General features: G+C 33.8%; 1 protein-coding gene, 1 long non-coding RNA gene and 1 pseudogene across 4 annotated transcripts; 1 reads left to right on the top strand and 2 right to left on the bottom strand.

Moving 5' to 3' along the window:
• The first annotated feature begins 4140 nt into the window (after positions 1-4140).
• LOC114311524 (UDP-glycosyltransferase 83A1) lies at positions 4141-7753 on the top strand. Its single transcript, XM_082898620.1, is given in 5 exon segments — positions 4141-4373; positions 4375-4822; positions 6759-7199; positions 7202-7379; positions 7381-7753. Coding segments are annotated over 5 exon segments (1344 nt in total). The 5' UTR covers positions 4141-4337; the 3' UTR covers positions 7622-7753.
• Positions 7754-9850: 2097 nt separating this feature from the next.
• Positions 9851-12311, bottom strand: LOC114260239 (UDP-glycosyltransferase 83A1-like; annotated as a pseudogene). The gene is made up of 2 exons (XR_014346372.1): positions 11707-12311; positions 9851-10977 (listed from the first exon to the last, which is right to left on the bottom strand). The product of XR_014346372.1 is annotated as a UDP-glycosyltransferase 83A1-like (transcript).
• A 2191-nt stretch (positions 12312-14502) lies between these two features.
• LOC114314561 (uncharacterized) lies at positions 14503-22702 on the bottom strand. 2 transcript variants are annotated; one of them, XR_014346380.1, is made up of 8 exons: positions 22098-22702; positions 20701-20773; positions 20411-20620; positions 19560-20015; positions 18572-18701; positions 17410-17557; positions 16380-16588; positions 14503-14772 (listed from the first exon to the last, which is right to left on the bottom strand). It is a non-coding gene; the product is annotated as an uncharacterized LOC114314561 (long non-coding RNA). The 2 variants fall into 2 exon arrangements; XR_014346387.1 differs by lacking the exon at positions 17410-17557.
• Positions 22703-23533: the final 831 nt, after the last annotated feature.

A 23533-nucleotide genomic window follows, 5' to 3' on the forward strand; every position in this document is an offset into this window, starting at 1 on the left:
TCTAGGGCGACATCAGGACCGTACATGTCACTGTCAGCAAACTGCACAAAATTAACCATTTCAGCCATATTACCAGCAACTTCAACTGGAGTCGTATGATGGCTATAGGTGGGCACATCTTGGGTGTTATTGTGAAATTCAGTCTCGTATCCACCATGTGAACTTGATTCTCCACCATGGCCATGAAATGTCTGTTGTGTGTAGCCAGCTGCATAACATTCATTTGATTCATACATAGGAGACTGAAATGCTGTCGTGTCAACCCCATGTGTCAGCAATGTAGTGAACGGATGCGAATCCATCTGTGTTATATTCGGAAGATTCTGTACAATCTCTTTCTGAATGTACACTTCCAAACAATTTGGTGGTTCGAAATTTCCACCGATACTTAAAACGGTGTTCAACGCCTCATCGTCATTTATCAGTAATATTTTGTATTTGCTGGTTGCTTGCCACTGGCGATAAGGATATCTACATTTGAAGATCAATCGAACTGTTTCCCCGTAACTTGCGACCTTGGACATAAACATCTCCTCCAAATTGCCAAGTGTGGTGCCAAGTTGCACCCTATATATCCCTTTCGGCTCAGCATCATATGACACACCTTCATCGGGATCCCGAATTATGTTTCCCCCCCAGTAAAAGATAATTGGAACAGTTGCCATATACTTGCTTCAATGAAACAATAAATATTAAAATATCAACAATATACATATATCGAATTGTACTTGTAAAATAAACATTAAAATTTGCAAAAGCCACAAATAAAAGCAACCCTCTAATTTTTTATCAATTTATATTTTCCAGGGTTGAAGGAACTGTAGAGGTGAAACATTAATTCAATTTGTATTTTGTCAACTATATATTTGTGTCTCAACTTGATTATTACTGTTTATTTTCTCATTTTTTTCACTTATTTTTATTCGTATAACAGAACAGCTGAGATTTCATCTATATGTGGAGTTATAGATTGTGTCTCATTTACTTCCTATGTGAAAACTCTTATCTTTTCAACGTGAATGTTCTTTGTTGTCATTGCTCTATTGTCTTAATCTAAAAAACACATAACAAGAAGTATACTTTTTGTCTTAATTCTTTCGAATTAGTGGCGAAAAATAAAATAGGTTGAGAGATATTTAGTAGAGGGTGACGCGATTGATTTGGACAATATAAAATACAGGGTGCAAACATTGAAAGAGATTTTTTTAACCTGGTGATGTAATTGTTCAGATTTATGGAAAATATAAGTTAATTTGATTTGCTCCAACTTGTGCCATTACGGACCTTAATGACAAAGTTATTTCCTATGTGAACTAGTAACCCTCGTCCATTTTGTAGAGGGCACAGAGGCTTTCTTATAAAATTAAAACAAAAAACTGATTTTGGATCGTTCTGAAAAGTAAGAAAAAAATTAAATTTATTTACTCCTTTTTTTTCTTACACATACAAAAACAAAAAAATAATTACAGAGATAATTTATAATGGCAAAAAATTAGAGATAATTAAATTGAAGTTGGTGGTTAAATGTATGGACTACATTTTGGATAGTTATCCATGTGAATCTATCGGGCCATCCGTACCAATTATTTGGTATTACAAAACACATGCTTACCCATCAAAGTGCCAATTTTTTTTTTCCCTTCTTACGTACGAAATTGCTATGGACTATTAATTAAAATAATTTATTACTCTTTTCATGCATATATTGTAACTACTCTAATAATGACTTCTAATTATACAAACATGAATAAACATTATTAAAACATAATGTTTAGATTTTCCTTTTCAATGGTAGTGGACAATCACAAAGCGAAAAAGGCGATAAGTCAGTTCGTTCAATACCCATTTCAAAAACTTTTTCAAATTTTCTTCAGTTTTCTGAGAAAATTTTAATTTGTACTAGAATACTATTATATGTATTACAAATTCAACTCATTAAATTTTTTAATCATATTTTGGCTGCCTGACCCCAAATATAGTGAAATAAACCAAACAAAATTAAACCAAATTTTTTTTTTAAAAATCAAATAGAGTCAAATTTAAATATTTTGAGAAACCAATAAAAATATTTCTTTTTAATAAAATAGAGTCACAATTAAATATTTCAGAGAACATGATCTTTTGTTTGAGAGAACATGATCTTTTCATGGAGAGAAAATTAAATATTTTTTTAATCAAATACATTCAAAATTAAATATTTTTTTTGTTTAATAATTATATTTTGTAGAAATTAGACATTAACAATTTCTGAACCATAATTTGATTCAAAAAATGTAGACATTTTGATTCACAAGCATAATTTCAAAATTCCAATTTCTGATTTCAAATTTCAAAATATAGACATTTCATAATTCCAATTCAACAATTCTCAATTACATGAATTTCGTAATATGACATTAACAATTACGAATTATATGAATTACAATTTTTACTAATTTTATTCTTAATTAAACAAAATTACTTTTAAAACCATAATTTGAAACCCTAATTTCCTTTTAATTCCTGTTAACAAGCAAAAAAAAAAAAAAAAACTCACAAGCATCATTTCAAAATTCCATTTTCTGATTTCAAATTTCAAAATATAGACATTTCATAATTTCAAATCAACAATTCTCAAATACATGAATTTCATAATATGACATTAACAATTATCAATTATATGAATTTCGGATTTTTTAATCGCAATTCTTAATTAAAAAAAATTACTTTTAAAACCCTAATTTCCTTTTAATTCCTCTTCACAAGCAAAAAAAAAACAATTTCCAATTCAACAAATGTACGTTGGTTTATTCAATATTCAAAATATAGACATTTTAATTCACAAGCATAATTTCAAAATTCCAATTCCTGATTTCAAATTTAAAAATATAAACATTTCGTCATTTCAATTCTCAATTCTCAATTCTCAATTATATGAATTTCATAATATGACATTAACAATTATCAATTATATGAATTGATGATTTACGAATTTCATCATTCCAAATTTCAATTCTCAATTCTCAATTCTCAATTCTCAATTCTCAATTCTCATATTTATGATTTATTTAAAAAATTCAAAAAATTAAAAAAATTCAAAACCCGATTTATGATTCAAAAGCATAAAAATTCAAAAGCATTAGAACCCTTAATAATGTGAACCCTAAAATGACATCCTAATTTGAACAATCCTAATAATGTGAACAATCTGATATCGAACCCTAATTTTATCACCACAACCACACTGACAAAGCATAAACATTCATAACCATATTCAATTCACAAGCAACATCCAAAAATTCAAAAGCAAAAAAATTCCACAAATTCAAAACCATTCGCATTTCTGATTTCCAAACCCTGATTTCTGATTTCAAAAAATTCCAAACCCTAATTTCATAACCACAATGATAAAAACCCTAACATTGACAGAAAAATACAACACATTTACAAACACAAAAAATAAATACATCAAATTAGGGTTAATGTCATACCACGGAGAGAGAGAGAGAGCAGAGACAGAGAGTGAGAGCAGAGATCGAGAGCAGAGAGTAGAGAGCAGAGACCGAGAGCAGAGAGCGAGAGCGAGCTGAGATGAGAGTTGAGATGGAGGAGGGTGAGAGATGGAGAGGCTGAGAGATGGAGAGTGAGCTGAGAGCGAGATGGAGAGAGCAAGACCTGAAAAACCTAAGTCTGAAAAACGTATGCAAATGAGGGGGGGGCTTCGTATATATGGACATTAAAAACGCTGATTGAAAAAGCGTTTTCATTTAAGTGAACTCGCTATTAGCAATAGCGTTTTTCTGGCAAAAAATTTTTGTGTAAAATCGCTATTAGAAATAGCTTTTTCTGGCAAAACAGTTTTGTGTAAAAAGCGCTGTTCTTAACAGCGTTTTCCTTGGGAAAAAAATTAACCCTAGAAGCGCTATCTGTAACAGCGATTTCTTAATCAAAGTCGCTATTTGTAATAGCGATTTTCCTGTTCATCTACTTTTGCGCTCCTAACAGTAAAAGCGCGAATAGTAATGGCGCTTTAGCTTAGTTTTGGAATTCCGTCAGAAGTTTGCCTAGTTTTGGAAATACAATGTAAAAAAGGCTTATATTGGGAAAAGCCCCGATAAACCAAACACCAGCTGTAAAGCAACTCAAAGGACAAAAGTAAGACTAGACAAGGAAAAATAATTGCAAAGAATAGTTGATTAACTCCCAACTTGGACCCGTAACTAAAACATATGGACCACACTTTGAGCATATCCTCAGCCGTGCGGACCTCTGTGACTACCATTAATATTAGGAAAATTGAGCTCTGGATGTATTTGCCATAATAGAAATATCTGCAGTGATTGAGAAAAATAACAAAGATGGGCAAACCACATGTTTTAGCTATACCTGCTCCTAGCTCAAGGCCATGTCCTTCCCATGCTGGAGATCATGCAATGCTTAGTCAGACATGGTTTCAAAGTCACGTTAGTGAACACTGAGTTTACTCAAGAAAGAGTCATCAACGCATCGGCAGGGAAAGACAATATTATAGAGGATCATATACATCTGGTTTCAATCCCGGATGGGTTGGAACCCTGGGAGGATAGAAATGATATGGGGAAGTTAACACAAGCGAACTTGCGGGTCATGCCTCTAAAGCTGGAAGAGCTCATACAAAAGATTAATGGATCAGACAATGACAAGATCACTTGCATTATCGCAGATGAGTTCTTGGGATGGGCCCTGGAAGTTGCAGAAAAGATGCAAATCAAGCGAGCTGCCTTTTGGCCTGCGGCAGCTGCAACCTTGGCTGTGGGATTCCGCATCCCACAGCTGCTTGATGATGGGATAATAAAAAATGATGGTAACAACTCATCTACTAACTCTTGATTCTTTGGATACAGCATAACATATTAAAACGGAGACAAATTTAACAATTAGTTATGATTACCTGTATGGATATATAACACATCATGGGGGCTCAAGAATTTATTATGCTGGGTGACTAGAGAAACATTTTGGAAAATTATCACGGTGAATAAGCTTGAAGATGAACATGAGGGGAAACAAGCAACTCATGAAGTTCGAGGAATAAAAGACTAGAAATAATCAAACAAAGCATATTGTCACTATAGAACAATGTTCAGCCTGGAAGCTTACAAGTAATTCATAAATGAAGCATCCTAAACATGATAACTAAGCTCTACTTCAAAAGGGTTCAATAAGTTTGAAGGATGGCTATTAGAGGATGATCAACAAAACAGCATCAATAACAAATAATAAAAGTAAAAACTGGAAGGTAGGTGTTTGGCATGTCCCTTACTTGCAAACTTATTTAGTAGGGCAGTAGTTTTGGAGGTCCCGTTTCTCACATTTACCATTGTCCCCAAACTTCATTCTTTCAACATTTGTCTACTTTCTAAATAGTCAAGCATGCCCTTGCCCCTGTCTAGTGTGTGATCCACTGATTCACTCAGTTACCCTATCTTACCGCTAGAGTCCCTATCACTTGTTAAAGCCCTATCAGACTACTGATCCATCCCTTGTTTGCTGATTGAAGAAAGCCTCATATGATCTCAAACAAGCGAGAGAATCCCTATATATTTTATCAGTAAAGCCTAAAAGCCCTGCACTCTTCCTTAATACTATTCATCAATATAAGGATCACTCTTGCTTTTCCCCCATAGGAATGGTCTGAATCCTAGCAAAATGACCTCTCAATCCGACGACCTTGACTGAAAAGCTCCCAATTAGGTCAGTATTTCAATAAAGAGATAGCTTACTTTGAACCTAAAAATCTGAATTATGGCTTCAATAAAGAGATAGTGTACTTTAAGCTTTTGCCGAGTCAAAGGAGATGCAATAGCTAGATTATGGCTTCCCCAAAATCTGAATTCAGAATGTTTACTGTTTAGGAGAAAATTATAGATAAAGACGATCGAAGAAAGCAACAGTTAGCTTAGCGCAACAGTTTTGTTTCCAGGTGACCCCTTGAATGAACGACCAATAAGTGGCAGATTGGATGAAAGGAAACTAAGGAATCGATATCATTCATATCTCTGGTGTCCCCCACATCTAACAACATTGCATCTGGCATTACTCAAGTTGCAAGTGTTGATTATTCTAACACATTTGCCCTAGTTGCCAAGACCAACTCCTTACAAGTCCTCTCGATTGCTGCTATTCGCCATTGGACTCTCCATCAGTTAGATGTTAAGAATTTTTTTCTTCATGGTGACTTACATGAAAAGGTCTGCATGCACTTGCCACTTGGATTTTATCCTCAGGGGAAGGGAGCGAAAGGGCACCGTCCAAGATTGGACTTGATAGAGCTCCAGTCGATGTGCTTAACAACATAGAAATAGGTCAAGGGTTCACCTTCATTTAGTATTGCTGGCCCTCTTAACTTGATGAGCTCTTCGCCTAGTAAGCTGCTTTTGGCCATCATTGCGCATCTATCAAGGTAACCGCAAAGGTATGCACAAACAGCATGAGCTTGCAAGGTTCAACATTGTGATGGGGGGGGGGGGGGGGGGGGGGACGTTTATTCTCTGTGTCCAAACATAAACAAACATAGATCTTACTATGATAAAATTGTTAGGAGGATTCGTTCTGCATCAACAAAAAATTTATCCCTTTTCAAAAAGTAACGGTCCGCATCATGATGTAAGGTAACCAATTTGGTAATCCTTTTTTCTATTGTTATTGTAGACATCACTTTATTTTTAAAAAGTTATTAATTTATTATTATCCTCTTTTTTTCTTTTTCTTTTTTTTTTCTTTATTTATTTTTTTCACAGGAACACCTACGAGTAATCAGATGATTCAACTATCACCAACCATGCCTGCCATTAGCACAACACACTTTTTGTGGGCATGCATGGGAGACTTGACCACACAAGAAATTATTTTTGAAGCTACTGTAAGAAATAACAAGTCTGTGCAGATGGCAAACTGGCTGATTTGCAATTCGACTTATGAGCTGGGACCTGCAGTATTTGCCCTATTTCCAAATATCATGCCTATAGGTCCACTTTTGGCAAGCAATCAGCTAGGAAATTCAGCAGGCTACTTCTGGCCAGAAGACTCAACTTGCTTGGAATGGCTTGATCAACAGTCAGCAAACTCGATCATCTATGCTGCATTTGGGAGCCTTACCGTTTTTCGTGAGATCCAGTTCCAAGAATTGGCTTTGGGGCTTGAACTCACTAACAGGCCATTCTTATGGGTTGTGAGACCAGATATAAGAACAACGATGCTTACCCAGAAGGATTCAAAGAAAGAGTAACAACTCGTGGGCGATTGGTAGGTTGGGCACCTCAGCAGAAGGTCCTGGGTCATCCTTCTGTTGCTTGCTTTCTAAGCCATTGTGGCTGGAACTCTACCATGGAAGGCCTAAGCAATGGAATCCCTTTCCTATGCTGACCAGTTTCTTAACCAGAGTTACATTTGTGATGTGTGGAAAGTTGGATTGGGGTTTAACCGCAATGAAAGTGGGATCATCAAAAAAGAAGAAATTAAGGAAAAAGTGGAGCAACTGCACAGCGACAAGACAATCAAAGCAAGGGCTTTGGATCTAAAGGAAGTGGCTGCAAAAAGTGTTAAAGAAGGTGGCTGTTCTCACAATAACTTTAACAATTTTATTAAATGGTTGAAGGCATAGACAAGTTTGTTTAGGCTGCAAACATGCTTGATTTTATTTCTTGGTTTGTGTCTTGAATTTATTAATTGTATGTCACTAAAACTGGACTTCGTAATATCTCTCCCAAACAGCTATGCTATGCTCTTCCTCTCTTATTGTGCTTCCATGCTCCCAAGGCCTCCTGCCCTTTCGGGTACGTTTTGAAAGTTATTACATGCCTTTTATTAAGAAGATTATACTCTATACCAATAAAGCAACCAAGCAAGAAGCAGACCAGACTGACAAGCTGAAGTGCTCACCAGAAAGAACATGATCTAATTGAATAACCAAAAGTACCCAAAGAGTCAAATAGGTTGGGAAGAAATAGTCTGAGCTTAGGTTGGACAGCATACATCTTGGTTGGTGTGTCAACCGGCAAGAACATGATCAAATTGAAGAGACGAAAGCACCCAAAGAATCAAATAGCTCGGGAAGAAAGACTCTGAGGTCAGGTTGGACGACATACATTTAGGTTGGTGCCACCACAACTAGATTTTTCGACCTTACTATACGTTAGACATGACAGTTAATGCAATAAGAGAACTGTGAGAATGTCGTTCCTGTTACTAGTTTTATAACAAAAATCATTTTTATTAAACAAATTATTTTTAAAAAAAATCAAACTTTTTTTTAAAAAAAAAATAAACTTTATACAGAAAATGAGACAAGCAACATAGATACTAGCAGCCATTGTAGCACATATCATCCACTGGCTGAGTACCATTGTATCAAATATATTTTTTCCTCCATCATTGAACACTTATAAAGAAGAGATATTAAAGGTTGAAGATGGTATCTAATCTGTGAGACAGAAATTTCTGATAGATAGTATCTTCAAACTAACAAGATTACCCATACCACTGGAATTTCAATATACAAATCCTATGAATCCTTTACTAGTATTATTTGCAGTGTAATTAATGAAATTCAAGTGGTAGAAACATGTCAATATCAAATAAAAGCTTCTTTCGAAATGCACATGACTAAATGTTGCAAATTCATGTGGAAAACCAATATGTGCATTATCTAAGCCATGCTATGTAGTAGTTTGTACTAAATTAGGTTATTGTGGTTGATTTCTTGCCAACCTTTTCTTTCTTTTTCCTTGGTCTAGGTGCTGCTTTTGTTCTGCTGGTAGTCTATGATTTTCAAGATTTGCTTGCAGCTCTCCTTGGCTTTTTATTGGATGTGTTGCCGTGCACCTCTGTTGTACTCTTTATTTTACATCAATATATTTCTTCGTCTTTTTTACCGATTAAAAACAAAAAAGACTCTAGTTACTAATTGGAAGTTAAAAGATAGTGGTGGGGCTCAAGAAATATAATCTATCAAGTTTCAAATCTTAAATGGAACAACACAATGTATTTCACAGATGAAATTGTGAAACCAACACCTGAAATTGCACAACCAACAGCTCTTAGCACAAGGTCATAACTGAAATTGCACAACTACCTATTTTATTTCATTCTTTAGTGGCTCCGCCATATGCTGTTGTGCTTTTAAAAAGTCAGCACAATTCTTTGAAAAGTTTGTTTGAAACTTCATTACTAGATGAACCAAAATTTCAGGTTACGTATGACCGACTAAAATAATAATTTTGGGATTCATTCTTAATCCATTTGTTTGGGTATAAAATATTTTCTTCTAGTGTTTGGTACAGCAAAAAAATTAAAATAAACATAAAAGTATTGTCCGTGTTCAGTGATAAAATATTATTAAAAAAAAAAAAAAGAAGAAGCCAATTTGCACATAATTTTTTTAACTTTTAAAAGGTAAAAAACCATTTTCCAAACGAAAGTCCTGTCAATGTCACCACATTATCACCTCTACCTCCGCCCCCCCGCTGCTGCTGCCACCACCACCAGACAACCATTAGTGTATTGGTTTCAAAGACGCAAAAAAATACGAAAAAAAAAAAAAAAAAGTCTTGGGGAAAAAATTACTGTAGATATTATTTTCCAATGGAAAAATATTTGATGCCAAAACAAACGAAGCGTTAATCTGCACACATTAGAAATCTTTCTTGTATACTTGTGTATCTTTCAATCCTTGCATTTAAGACGTTATACTCATGAATTTATGGAATCTAAGGCTAATCAAGAAGTAGATTGTGGAAGAGAATATAGCACTACAACATATAACAGTTTTAGAGACTAAATATTTTGGTCTCTAAAAGTGAAAATTTTGTTACAAAAGACATTTAGAGACCAATTTCTATCGTCATGATGATAGTCGTTAAAATGTCATCCCGAAAATTCAAAAACAAGGCTTTTAGCAACAAAATTTTGAAAATGTCACTAATAAATAGACTTTTAGGAACTAAAAAATTTGGTCTCAAAATTATTTATTTTTTTAGACAAAAAATTTGGTCACAAAAAGATAATAATTCATCACTAATGTCTAATTTTCGTTGCTAAAAATATAATGACGACACTTTTCGCAACAAAAACATTTGATCCCTAAAAAATAATTTTATCACTAAATTTTGGTTTTTAAAACCTTTCTATTTCCCCAACATTGTCTTTTTAAATTTGTAAAAATAAAAAACTATACCGGAGTTGCATAGTGGTTAGTGGAGGTGGTGAGCATGGCAACAACAAGGATGATGATGAGCTCAATTAGAGTATTGTTTGGATGAGTTTTGAAGAGGTGAATATTACTTAAAAGAATAGTCGATAGATAGTTTAGGTGATGAATTGATTTAGAAAACTAATGTATGGTTGAGATTAAGTTTGAATTTTACTATATAAAAACTGAATATGGATCATATATTATTTTTTTATACATATCATTTTGGGTACTTTTGTATAATTATAAAAAAATTATTGTGATCACATGAGTTGCTGCTCTTTTTATGAACCCTTTTGGGTAAGCATCGTTGTTGTCGTCAGTTAAATCTGGCCGCACAACCCATAAGAATGGTTTGTTGGTGAGTTCAAGCCCCAAAGCAAATTCTTGGAATTGGATCTGGTCAAAAACTGTGAAGCTCCCAAATGCAACATAGATGACTGAGTTGGCTGGCTATTGATCAAGCCATTCCAAGCAAGTTGGGTCTTTTGGCCAGAAGTAGCCTGCTGAATTTCCAAGTCGATTGCTTGCCAAAAGTGGACCTATAGGCATGATATTTGGAAATAAGGTAAATACTGCAGGCTCTAGCTCATAAGTTGAATTGCAAATCAGCCAGTCTGCCACTGCCACAGACTTGTTATTTTTTACAATCACTTCAAAAAACGTTTTCTGTGTGGCCAAGTCCCCAATGCATGCCCACACAAAGTGTGTTGTGCTAATGGCGGGCATGGTTGGTGATAGTTTTATCATCTGATTCTTTGTTGGTGTTCCTGCAAAAAAAAAAAAAGAAAAAAAAAGAGAGTAAAGGATAACAATAATAAATAATCAACTTTATAAAAATAAAGTATCATTGGCAATAACAGTAGAAAAAATTGATAACCAAATTGGTTACCTTGCAGCATGATGCAGACCATTTCTTATTGAAAATGGATAATTGTTTGTGGATGCAGAACAAATGCTAACAATTTTATCATAGTACGATCTAAAAAATTTTATGTTTAAAAGTTTTTTTCCCCCAATAATCAAATCTTGCAAGGCTTAGGCTATAGTGTTTGTGCATCACTTTTGCGGTTACCCTGATAGATGCACAATGATAAATTTTCCAGTTTTTATTTTTATTGTTACTGTTTTGTTGTTGTCATCCTTTAATAACAGCAAAAATTTTCTGTAGTTATCATGTTTTGGATGCTTGATTCATGAATTACTTGTCAAATTCCAGCCTTCTATAGTGGCAAAATATGCTTTGTTTTCTATTTTGTAGTCTTTTATTTCTTTAATGTCATGAGTTGCTTCTTTCATTCTCATGTTCCCTGCGAAACTTTTTCACCATGATAGTTTTGTAAAAATTTTCTTCAGTCACCCAGCATAATAAATTATTGAGCCCCTATGTTGTGTTATATTCATACAGGTAATCGTAACTAATTGTTGAATTTGTCTCTGTTTTAGTATGGTACGCTGTATCAGAAAGAAGAATCAAGAATTAGTATATGAGTTCTTACCATTATTGTTTATTATCCCATCATCAAGCAGCTCTGGGATCCTGAATCCAAAAGCCAAGAGTGCAGCTGCCGTAGACCAAAAGGCAGCTCGCTTGATTTGCATCTTCTCTGCAACTTCAAGGGCCCATCCCAAGAGCTCATCTGCAACAATGCAAGTAATCTTGTCTCTGTCTGATCCATTAATATTTTCTATGAGCTCTTCCAGCTTCCCTGGCATGACGTGGAAAATTGATTCTGTTAACTTCCCAACTTCATTTCTATCCTCCCAGGGTTCCAACCCATCTGGGATTGAAGCCAGATGTATATGATCCTCTATGTTATCTTTCCCTGACAATGCATTCATGACCCTTTTGTGAGTAAATTGTGACTTTGAAACCATGTTTGGCTAAGCATTGCATGAGCTCCAGCAAGGGAAGGACATGGCCTTGAGCAGGATAAGGTATGGCTAGAACATGTGGCCAGCCCATCTTTGTTATTTTTCTCAATCACCGCAGATATTTCTAATATGGCGAATTCTTCAATAAGTCAAATTTCCTACTATTATTGGTGGTCACAGAGGCCTACATGACTGAGTACATGCTCAATGTGTTGTCCAGTGTAATTTTTTTTGTAGTTCAAAAAGAGTACATGCTCACTCTTCTTCTTTGTAATTTTTTTGTCTAGTGTTACTTTTGTGGTTTGAGGTGCTCTACGGCTGTCGTTTGGTTTATTTACCTGGTCTTTATACTGCTGTCCTTGGGGATAGCATAACGTTAGTTTAATGTAGCTTTCTCCAAGAGATGAAAAACTGGACATGTATTATCTACTGGGAAACAAGTTCGCATACCATCACATACAATTAGTAGAGATCCTACGAGGCTTGTAGATCTGGTTGTGTAAGGTGACGCTAGCATAAGGTTGAGTGACTTATTTGCTACACTGGCTGCTAGTATCTATTCTGCTCGTCTCATTTTCTAAAAAGTTTTATTTATTTATTTATTTTTGGTTTTCAAAATAATTTGTTAACTTGTTGCTCTGAAGTTATCAATTTAAAAAAAAAACTGTTTTTGCTAGTTAATTAGTAAATATATTTTTTACAAAATTTATAACAAAAATAGGAATTATGTACATATTTGTTTGGTACATTTATTAACAATTTTAAAATTATTTAAGAAATTATGTAGTTATTCTTAAAAGAATAAATTACATTAGTAGTCCTTATATTTTAATTGTTGTGTTATTTTTGTCCTTACAATTTTAATTTGCTTGATTTTGATCATAAATTTGTAATTTTGTCTCAATTTGGTCCAATTGTTATAATTGCTAGTGTTTTGTTTTTTTTTTTTTTGTTTTTTTTTAAATTTTATTTTTATTAAAAATAAACATGAGTAACATCTGTTATAATTAGATAAAATTATAAATTTGTTCAATTCAGTAAATTGATGTCAACCAACTCAATAACTATTTTATTTTAAAAACGTTAACTGGCATAATTAATTCGACCAAATTAATACAAAATCTAAAATTATTAGTCAAAATTAAGCTAATTAAAATTACAAAAATCAAATTGACACAAGAGACAAAATGCGGGGACTATCGATATAATTTACCTTTTTTAAAATATGTCTAATATTTGATTGTATCAATATTAAGATATATTTATATCTGAAAAATTATTTAAAACCAGATTAGGTTAGAACTTGCATAAAAAATTAATAACTTATTAAAAATATTTAATAATTATAAATTTAAATTTAATCAATTTTTCATTTAATTTTTTTCGTAATAGAATTAGGTTGTTTGATAAGTATATTTTATAATCCTAATTTTTCTTTGTATTTTTTAAAAAATATTTTAAAATTATATATAATTATAATTTCTTTTTGGAACTTTTCTTTTCAATCTCAAATTAGTTATAACTTGAATTATATATAATTTATTTCTGAGTTCTCATCTAAAAAAACTAACAATAAGTATAAATTATTTTTGAACATTGTAAAAAATAAATTAATAAATATATTATCAATAATAATAATAACAAGACATTTTTATTTATCATGTGACATCTCACCATTACATTGGTAATAGACATTAATAATAAAACTCATTACAATAATACAGTAATAATATAACAAATTATAAATAACATGTCACTACAAGAATTAACACTTTTGGCAACAAAAAAATCGGTCGCTAAAAGTCAATTTTTGGTCGGCAAAAGTTATCCGCGACCAATTTTTTTGGTCACTACTTTGGTCGCCAATTGAGGGTCGGCAAAAGTAATTCGCGACCAAAATTGTGATTGGTCGGCAAAAGTTGGATTTCGCGACTAAATTTTTGGTCGCTAAATATTTAATTACCGCGACTAATTTATTTTGTCGCCAAAGCACTTTGGTCGCGAAAAGTGACATTTTCCCGACCAAAAAGTTTGGTCATCAATTATCACATTCAACGACCAAAAAGTTTGGTCGCCAATAGTGACATTCCGCGACCAAAATATTTTGGTCGCCAAACGTGACATTTCGCGACCAAAAAGTTTGGTCGTCAATTGTGACATTCCACGACCAAAAAAGGTTTTGGTCGCCATTTGTTAATTTTCACGACCAAAACTTTTGGTCGGCAAAAGTGAGTTTCCACGACCAAGAGCTGTTTTGGTCAGCAATAGATGTATTTTTTGCGACCAAAACTCTTGGTCGACAATTGTCATTTTTTGCGAAAAAAAATAATTTATTTGTCACGACTAATAAATTGGTCGCCAAAGCAGGAAAACAATACACCTGTAATTCCTAATAATTCATTCAATCCATAATAAACTTATAATTTTAAAGCATCATTCAAATTAACTGAATTATTAACATTCAACACAATACATAATTCATTAACATTCGACACAATACAACTATTCTAAGTTTTCATTCACAAGTCACATCCATCTAGCATAACAAATTGAAACAATACATAATTCAGATTTACAGCATTAGGAAAATTGCTTAATCCACTAAGTTGCCTTGATAGCCAATCAAAAAGATCCTTGCGCCCTTCTGTGCCAAGCTTCGCATCCATCAAAGCAGTAGTGATGTAAGGCACCTAATAAAGAAACAGAATTGGAAAATTTATCAGAGAAGCATGATAGTGGCAGCAACACTGGATTGCAAACCCGTATCTTTGCAAAAATCAATTAAATCCTATAAACATGTACATCGTATTGAGACAACTAGCTAGGGATGGGCGCGGATCGGTTGCGGCCACGGAACCTCTAATCCGCCATCCGTCCGCCAGATTGGCGGATTGGAGAAAATCAATCCGCATCCGTCCGCCAATCCGGCGGATGCGGATGAGCGGATTGATGAATAGATACGAATCGGTTTGACTGTTTAAAAGTTTACAAATTTTCAACACAATTTAATTGTGTGCGCACTTACTAAAAAAAAAAACAGGGCATAATTCAAGTTTGCATAATTTAATATTCAAGTGGGATAATTCAAGCGTGCATAATTCTGGTAGTGGCATAATTCAAGTGTGCTGTGCATAATTCCAGTGGGCATTTCTTAAACAACTTGGGCAATGCAAAAATAACCATGTGATGAATTGTTGCACCGAATTCCATCCCAACAGCAGCCAGAAATCCAAAAAAACTTGGTCAAATGAATTCCAAATGAATTCATGTGACCGCAACTTGGTCAAATGAATTTCATCCCAACAGCAGCCAGAAATGAATTGTTAAACAACTTGGTCAAATGAATTTTTGCATGAGGATTCAGGAATACAGAAGTGAGAAACCAACAGCAGTCAGAAATCCAAAAAAAAAAAACAAAAAAAGAGAAACAGCTTTCTAGAGCTCAGTCTCTTAACAGATTTCATTTGACCAAGAATTATTATTTCAAGGATTACCACTTCTGAATAATCAAGAACATTTGATATTTCGATTAAAGAACTGGGACATCTAAATCTTGCTCCCAAGTGACCCCAAAACTAGTATGCAGGCTGAAAACTTGATGCTAAATAGGACCTAAGATTTCTAGTTTCGGAAAGCAATTAACACATAGTAGGAATGCAACTATGTATTCCAGAGGTGGGAAGGGATTCACATCCTTACATTGTGGAAATTATTCCCAGGTAAATTAGAAAACTCCAGACAGAAATAGCTTCTTATAACCCAGTCAAGGACATGCATTTAAAATCTCGCAGTGGTGAATCGAGAAGACCATAGCTACGACCCTTCAACTCATGTTTCAGCCTATATTCAGACCCAGTCCCTATTTGAGTAAGGCTTTCCTTTGATTGCTGAAAGACCTGGGGCTAAAAATAAAAGTAAAAATGTATATTTATTCAAACTTTGAATCTCAAATCTTGTGTCATTTGGAAACCAAGAGAAGATAACATCCAACAGTGGAGTGCAGATCATTTTAATTTTCACTATAAGAAACAACATAAAACACAATTTTTTATTTCATTTTTGTTTCTTCTCCTTTATCAGGGATCAACCCCACAATAAATGAGGCGTTAGAAAGAAACCATAAACAGGACTAGCATATACTTTGTGTTTTTGGAGGATGCATTAACTGATGAGCAGGGATGTATTCTTGATTGTATTAATCAAAGCAAGAAAGAACACATATTGGAGCCTCTCATATGCATATATCATTCAACAATAATATAACTATTAACAATTTAGGCATAAGAATGGAACTTACAGTCATTATTCGTCTGCGCTGCTACAAGTAAAATTTGGACAGAAACAACCAGCAAACAGATCTGAATTCTTGAACCCATTATTCAAGAAAGAACCACAGAGATTCTTGAGCTCACTGAATTACAATGAAAACACTTCGCAACCACTCAATTCATTCCTTCAGTTCCTATTGTTCACTATAACTCTTCAATATAAGAAAGTTCTTCACGACTGTAATTAACATATGCATAGCTGCAATTAGAAACAATATGAAAGCACATGGATACACAAATTATTTGTTCAAGTAATTACAATACAACAATTGCAATCTAATTTTTCCTTCATAGAAAATAAATAAAACAGAAAAAAAAAAAATTTGCAGTTTAGTTTACTGGTTGATTGCAGCACCGGAATCAATATGAAGTAATTGTAAATATGAAGGGTTTGTGAGAGAAAACTTTCTAGTCTTAGATGTAAGTATGCACAAGCGCAAAAGACACTCATAAATCATAGAAGTCAATGTTGTTAAAACCAAGACGCAGTCTTGTTGCATTATATTCCCTTTCCACTTAATTCAAATAGTATAACAAACTAATACAGTAATCACAGGGTGTTTGATATCCCCTTTAACTGAATTACCTCATAGAGTCTTCCATCTAATTCAGAGGCCCATGATTGACAATACAGTCATGACAACAAAAGTAAAATCAATGCTAAAAGGAATTTTTTCAATGATAATTGACAACAACAAAAGTAAAATCAATGCTAAAACGAGCCTAGAAAAAAATAATAATAAAAGAAAATAAAATAAAAATGGAAGGAAACCAACAACAACAACAACAAAAAAAAATAGTAAACCAAGACAGTTGCCATCATTGGATTGCCAACTTGCCATTTAAAAAGTACTTTTCAGAGAAACAAAATAAAAAATAAGGTTCTTGAATGCTCTATATAATTTAAATGATCTTTTACCTTAGAGATATTCTATCATGTACTTTTCAGTTAGATTATATCACATTCAGGGTTGGCCCTAACTTGGGAATTAAAGATACCTCATATTGGTGCAATTTTTGAGAAATGAGGTTAGCATATTCTAAGAAGTCGGTTTCAGACTTGGGAATTAAGTTGTCAACGGACTTCTCATTGCCACTCTCTGTAAATAGTTCTTCACTGGATTTAGGATCGCCCTCGTCAGCAATTCTACAATAAGAGAAGCAATGGTACAAAACATTAGACACATTGTTACAAGAAATAATGCCAACCATGGAAAATTTAGACTTCTCAACTTCCAAACTCGTGAAAACAGAAATGAATGGAGAAGAAATGAAAATGGCAACATTATGTGGACGTACAAAAACACACTACTGCTCAAAATAATGAAGTTCAGAAACATGAACTGACAAAGAAAACAATGATTTACATAATAGTGTAAGCATTGTCGCAACTCATTAACATAAAAGAACAATTAAGAATTATCAATGGCTAAAACCAAACAAAATAATTCCCAATAACGAATTCTAGGAGAACATTTCAAGTTCACAATCTATCAGCAACTCATTAACATAAAAGAACAATTAAGAATTATCAATGGCTAAAACCAAACAAAATAATTCCCAATAACAAATTTCAGGAGAACATTTCGAGTTCACAATCTATCAGTAACTCATTAACATAAAAGAACAATTAAGAATTATCAATGGCTAAAACCAAACAAAATAATTCCCAATAACAAATTCCAGGAGAACATTTCGAGTTCACAATCTGTCAGCAAGTGGCTCCATGTGATGTTGTTTATATAAGAGATGTACAAAGATGCTAAATTGCTAGAATCGATTTAAGTACTTGTTAAATATAACAATTACCAAACTAATATTTCAAGTGCACAATTCATATGCAAGAAGCACCATGTGATAAACTTAACGGAACAGTCAACATCATACCCAAAAAAATTCAGAATTTCATTTGAAATCCAAACTGAATTTGATAAACATGTACGATTGGAATCTCATGATATATAACAAAGACCATTTAAGCACTACAGAATCAGAACCTTGGCCTTGATTTATTGCAATAATAAGGAAAAAGGAAATAAAAATATTAAGACACAACTACATAAATGAATTATTTAAGCATAACTACATAAATTGTCCCCCATGCAATGGATCTGGAAAGACAAAATCAAACTGCTATTCCTAATAGTAAGGAGAAAGAAACCTTCTCTTGGTTGTTCACTGTGTCTTACAAGGTGACACAGCTGATAATATGCAGGATCTTCCTCCCTTAATTTCTTCAGTATCCTCATCAGCTTTCTTGGCATTTCAGTATCACGCTCACACAGATTAACCTGATTTTCAAGATTTAACCCAAAAAAAAAAAAGGAAGAATGAATACAGCATCAGGGGAGGTCAGTTACAGCATATAAGAAAAGCAGCAGGAAAAAAAAAAGGCCTTCTAAGTATCGCTAGATGTACTTCACAAATTTAGAAGAGTCCATGTAGCATACAAAGCAACTACAGTCTATGTGGCATAAAATAACCTGAAGAAGAAGGGAATAAAACAAAGGAGAAAAATGGAACACAATTCAAACCACTATAGTAGTATCCTAATTCAAAAGCAATGGTCTCTTCCATCCCATAGCAGTTTTATCTGTAGAACTATCTGCATAGGATCCTGCCTTTTACCATTGAAATGAACATCATTACGATCCGTAGCCCACTCAAACTCAAACTGACTGACACTAACACATATAAAGCAAACTGAAACATTCCCTTCATACACACCTGGCATACTGAATCCTACATGAATTGCAAATACAGTAAAGTCCTTAACTCTTACATTATACCTTCTTTAACTTCCTTCCCACATCTTTAGTACTATTATAGTTTCTCATGTTTACTCAAAACTTCAAGAATTTTTTCATTTTGAAGGTCCAAGCTATATATAGTGGTGACACATAGGTTATAAAAGCTTATTCTAGTCTTGCCTTGCATCATCGAGACAAAGCAGAATTTAAATCCCTCAAAGCTTAAAAAAGGCATAGAAAAAAGGTGCACATCCACAGAGTCTCAGGAGAACACATTATATGAATTGTATGTATTCATCACATTTCATTAAAATTCATACCCTAAAGGAGAAAAATGAAATGGAGATTGAAAAGGCAGCACATAGATATATTTCCAGAATGAACAAAATCCCTCCTTACCTTTTGGTATACCAGCGACTATTACTGTTGCCATATCTCCAGAATGATAATCCAGGAACTTGTGAAAGCAGAGATTCAATGACCCCTGCAGGAACTATTTTGTTCACTGTCCCCATTTCATTTCCCACTGGTTGACTATCAAAATCTCGCCAAAACTTAATAACATGGAGACTCTCCTCTTCAGTTGATCTCTGCACAACAATTCTGGATGCATAACCCTTTTCTCTCATTTGAAGGCATATTTCTGAGGGATTGTTTTGCTATAATACAAAACCATATACAACCAGCCCCTGTCAGACAAAAGTTTGTCAGCAATGGGCAATATTTTATCAATAACACTCCAACCTGGTAAGTCCATTTTGCCCAGGACAAGTCCCATTTTCCCTGGTCAAGACCACACAGTGCGACTGGACCTAAGACTCCAGTGTTCCATGTCTCGTAATGTCCACCAACATTCTTCAATGATGAATATAAATAATGTCAGAAAAGAAATACTCTAATTACTAAAAGTAATAGGTGTTTACAGCCTATTAAAAAACTCAGGTCACGGTTTGATTGAATAAAATCACTGTGGTACACAATCACTTCAAAATTGGTAATTACTGAAAAGCTCTGATACACAATAATTTTTTAGTGCTACATGTTCTCATCTCACCTAGAGTCCATATACTTGCATAATTCAGTCAATATAGTAGAGTAACCTAAGAAACAATATTAAGATCGGTCGAGGCCATATTTAGGGTCATTATGGTACTTAATGGACCATTATAGTAGAGTAACCTTATAGTACTTAATGGACCATATCTCAAACCCAAAAGTAAAAACAAAACAAGACGTTAAATGTTTTAAACTTGATCAGTCATGATCATCAAATGACCATATCTCAAAGTTTTCACACTGTCATACTGTTTTCCATGCTGAAGTCCAAGAATCTGCTTGATGCTCTGAATTTCAGCGTTCTCCATGATCTGTTTATGGCTTGCTTCCCTCACATTAAGCAATTTACCTCTCAACGGGAACACACCATAATAATTTCGACCCACAACAGAAATTCCTGCCATCTATATATACTCAAATCAGTTAAAAACTCTAAAACAAAACCAAACTCAACTGAAACTACTTAAATAGCTAGACAACTTACCGCAAGTGCCGCTTGCTTTTCTTACTATCATCAAGACTGTCCCCAAAAGTAAATCCATGTACTCTCTCAAGATCTGCACAATTAATCATATAATATATAATTCAATTTGGCAAGAGATGTGTAAATGTTGGTGCATATAACCAAAAAAGGAGGAAAAAGAGAATAAAATAAAAATTGGTAGCATGACTAACTACAAAGCACAAGAAATCAAAATTACAGTCAGAGACAAATAATGTGAAGATGTCCATCTCCATATTTATAACATTAACATCAGTTTTATATATTGATAACATCCACTAGCTCCCAGTGCACACTGTAGTATCTTAACCAGAGAGAGAGAGAGAGAGAGAGAGAGAACTGCACAAAGACATAAATTTAGGAATCCAAATCCCTACAAGTCAAACAACTACTAACATGTGAAAGTTGGTCAATCTATACCATCTTTAAAAATGAGAATGCAAAAACCATCAATATTTGGAAACATATACATTCCTGTTCATTTAGATTTCTGTCATTCCATCATTATGTTAGAGAATGGAATCATGTCACAAGGAATGTGAGCCTAATAATTGCTGATACTTCCGTAGTAAGCTTTCAAATATATTGATTCTCACAGTAAACAGAAATAACAAAGTCCAAATCCTTACAAAAACGCTCAGCTGCTGCAGAGATCCTATTGTCTCTGGAATTGGACCACTGAAACCGCAACTAACCAGGATTCTGAGATGCAAGTAGAAGTAATTTGTTTGTAACGGGGTACTGACCTTAGTAATCAGCAGATTCAGCATAGTGCAACAACAATAAAAAAAAAAATTTACAGCCTTGATAACTTAGTCAAATTTCCAATTGTTTGAGGAAGAGATCTTGTCAACCCAGTGTTGAATGATAGATCCCTATATGCACAAGCTGATAGTCAGAAGTTACTTTTAACGATTCTTATGTGGAAGTAAAGAGGAGAATAAACAAAGACATTTCCAAATAGCTATTATTAATAAAGCAGGGTACACTGTCTAGGTAGAGTATAGAAGCCTCAGTTTGTTTCAATACAAATGAAACCTAACAGAATTGAACACAAATGAAGGTTATGTAATTACTCCTACTATATGGTTATGATGTAAACAAAAAACCTCAGTTTCAGACACTTTAGAACAACATACCAATAACAGAAACCTAAAGTCCACATGAAAAACTTCAAAATCAAAAATCCAAGTGCTCTGTAGTCAAAGCCCCTAGTTTATTTCTATTGAATTGGAATAAACTCACTATTGAAATAAACTTCTATTGAAATAAACTCCATCACTGAATACCATCTTTGACAACTCACTAAAATAGTTTATTTCTATTAAAATTTTCAAAAATCGGATATTCACTACAAGAGAGATTGAAATCGATCGAACCTTTAGACGAAATCGAACTGCTTGAAGCTCGGTGAGACGGCATAGAGATCAAGGAGAGAGAGAGAGAGAGAGAGATAAGAGGCAGGAGAAACATCGTAGGATTAGGGTTTGATAAGAAGATCAATCATGGAATAGAAGGAGGGGTGGTGTATGTACCTGAAGGATGAGGTCATCGTAGATATCAGTGATCTTGTTGTAGGATTTGGAAGCCATTGCGTCGCTGTGGATCGCTCATGATGGTGTGATCTCGGCCTAGGACTCGCTGTGGATCACTCACGATTGCGTCGCTGTGAACCTTTAGAGAGATTTGGGGATAAGGTAACAGAGGCGCCGAAATGAGATAGTTTAGAGGGAAATTTGAACATTGGCGAATTTGGGAGGGAGATAAAATATTAGGTGCTGTTTGGTTGATTTTTTTTTGGAAAATATTTTTTTGAATTTTTGGTTTTAATTTTTTAAAAATTGAGTTTTTTATTTTTTATTTTTATTTTTACTTTTAGAGTGTATTTTTAAAATTTTAAGCATTTTTTTAGATTTGTTTAGATTTATCTTACTTAGATGTATCAAAAAAGTAAAATATTTGTCAAAAAATATTTTAAAAAATTAATAAATACACAAGAATACAAAAAATGTAATGATTTCTCAAAAAAAATTATTTTTAGTACGCAGTGAATTTTTTTAATATTTTTTCACAAATATTATACTTTTAAAGTGTATTTATGTTTGGTATATCGAAATTTTTTTAAAAACATTAGAATATAACATTTAATGGAAATAAAAAAATACGAAAAATAAAAAATTTCAATTTTCTGAAAAGTGAATACTAAAAATCCAATCCAAACCAAAGATGAGTGAGAGAGACAGAGAGAGAGATAGAGAGAAGAGAGATGAGTGAGAGAGATAGAGAAAGAAAAAAGATGAAAGAGATAGAGAGAAGAGAGATGAGCGAGAGACAAAGAGAAAAAGAGACAGAGACAGAGACAAGAGTGATGTGTGAGAGAAAGAAAAAGGAGAAAGAGACAAAGACAGAAAGAGATAGAGAGTGAGAGACAGAAAAAGAGACAGAGAGAGATGAGAGATGAACGAGAGAGACAGAGAGAGATAGAGAGAAGAGATATGAGCGAGAGACACAGAGAGATGAACGCGCGCGAGAGAGAGAGAGAGATAGAGAGAAAAAAGATGAACGAGAGAGACAGAGAAAGAAAAGAGATAGAGAGAGATACGAGAGAGCGAGAGAAGAGAGATGAGCAAGACAGATAGAGAGAAGAAAGATGAACGAAAAAGACAGAGATAGAAGAGAGATAGAGAGAGAGACAGAGACAAAGACAGAGACAGAGATAGAGTAGGAAAGAGAAAGAGAGACAGAGATAGAGACAGAGAGAAAAAGAAACCCATTTCATTTTTTGACTTTTTCCTCTTTCAACAACAATGGGCTT

The sequence above is a fragment of the Camellia sinensis genome, chromosome 1 (genome assembly GCF_055761805.1).
Source record: "Camellia sinensis isolate YWXY chromosome 1, ASM5576180v1, whole genome shotgun sequence".
NCBI lineage: Eukaryota > Viridiplantae > Streptophyta > Magnoliopsida > Ericales > Theaceae > Camellia > Camellia sinensis.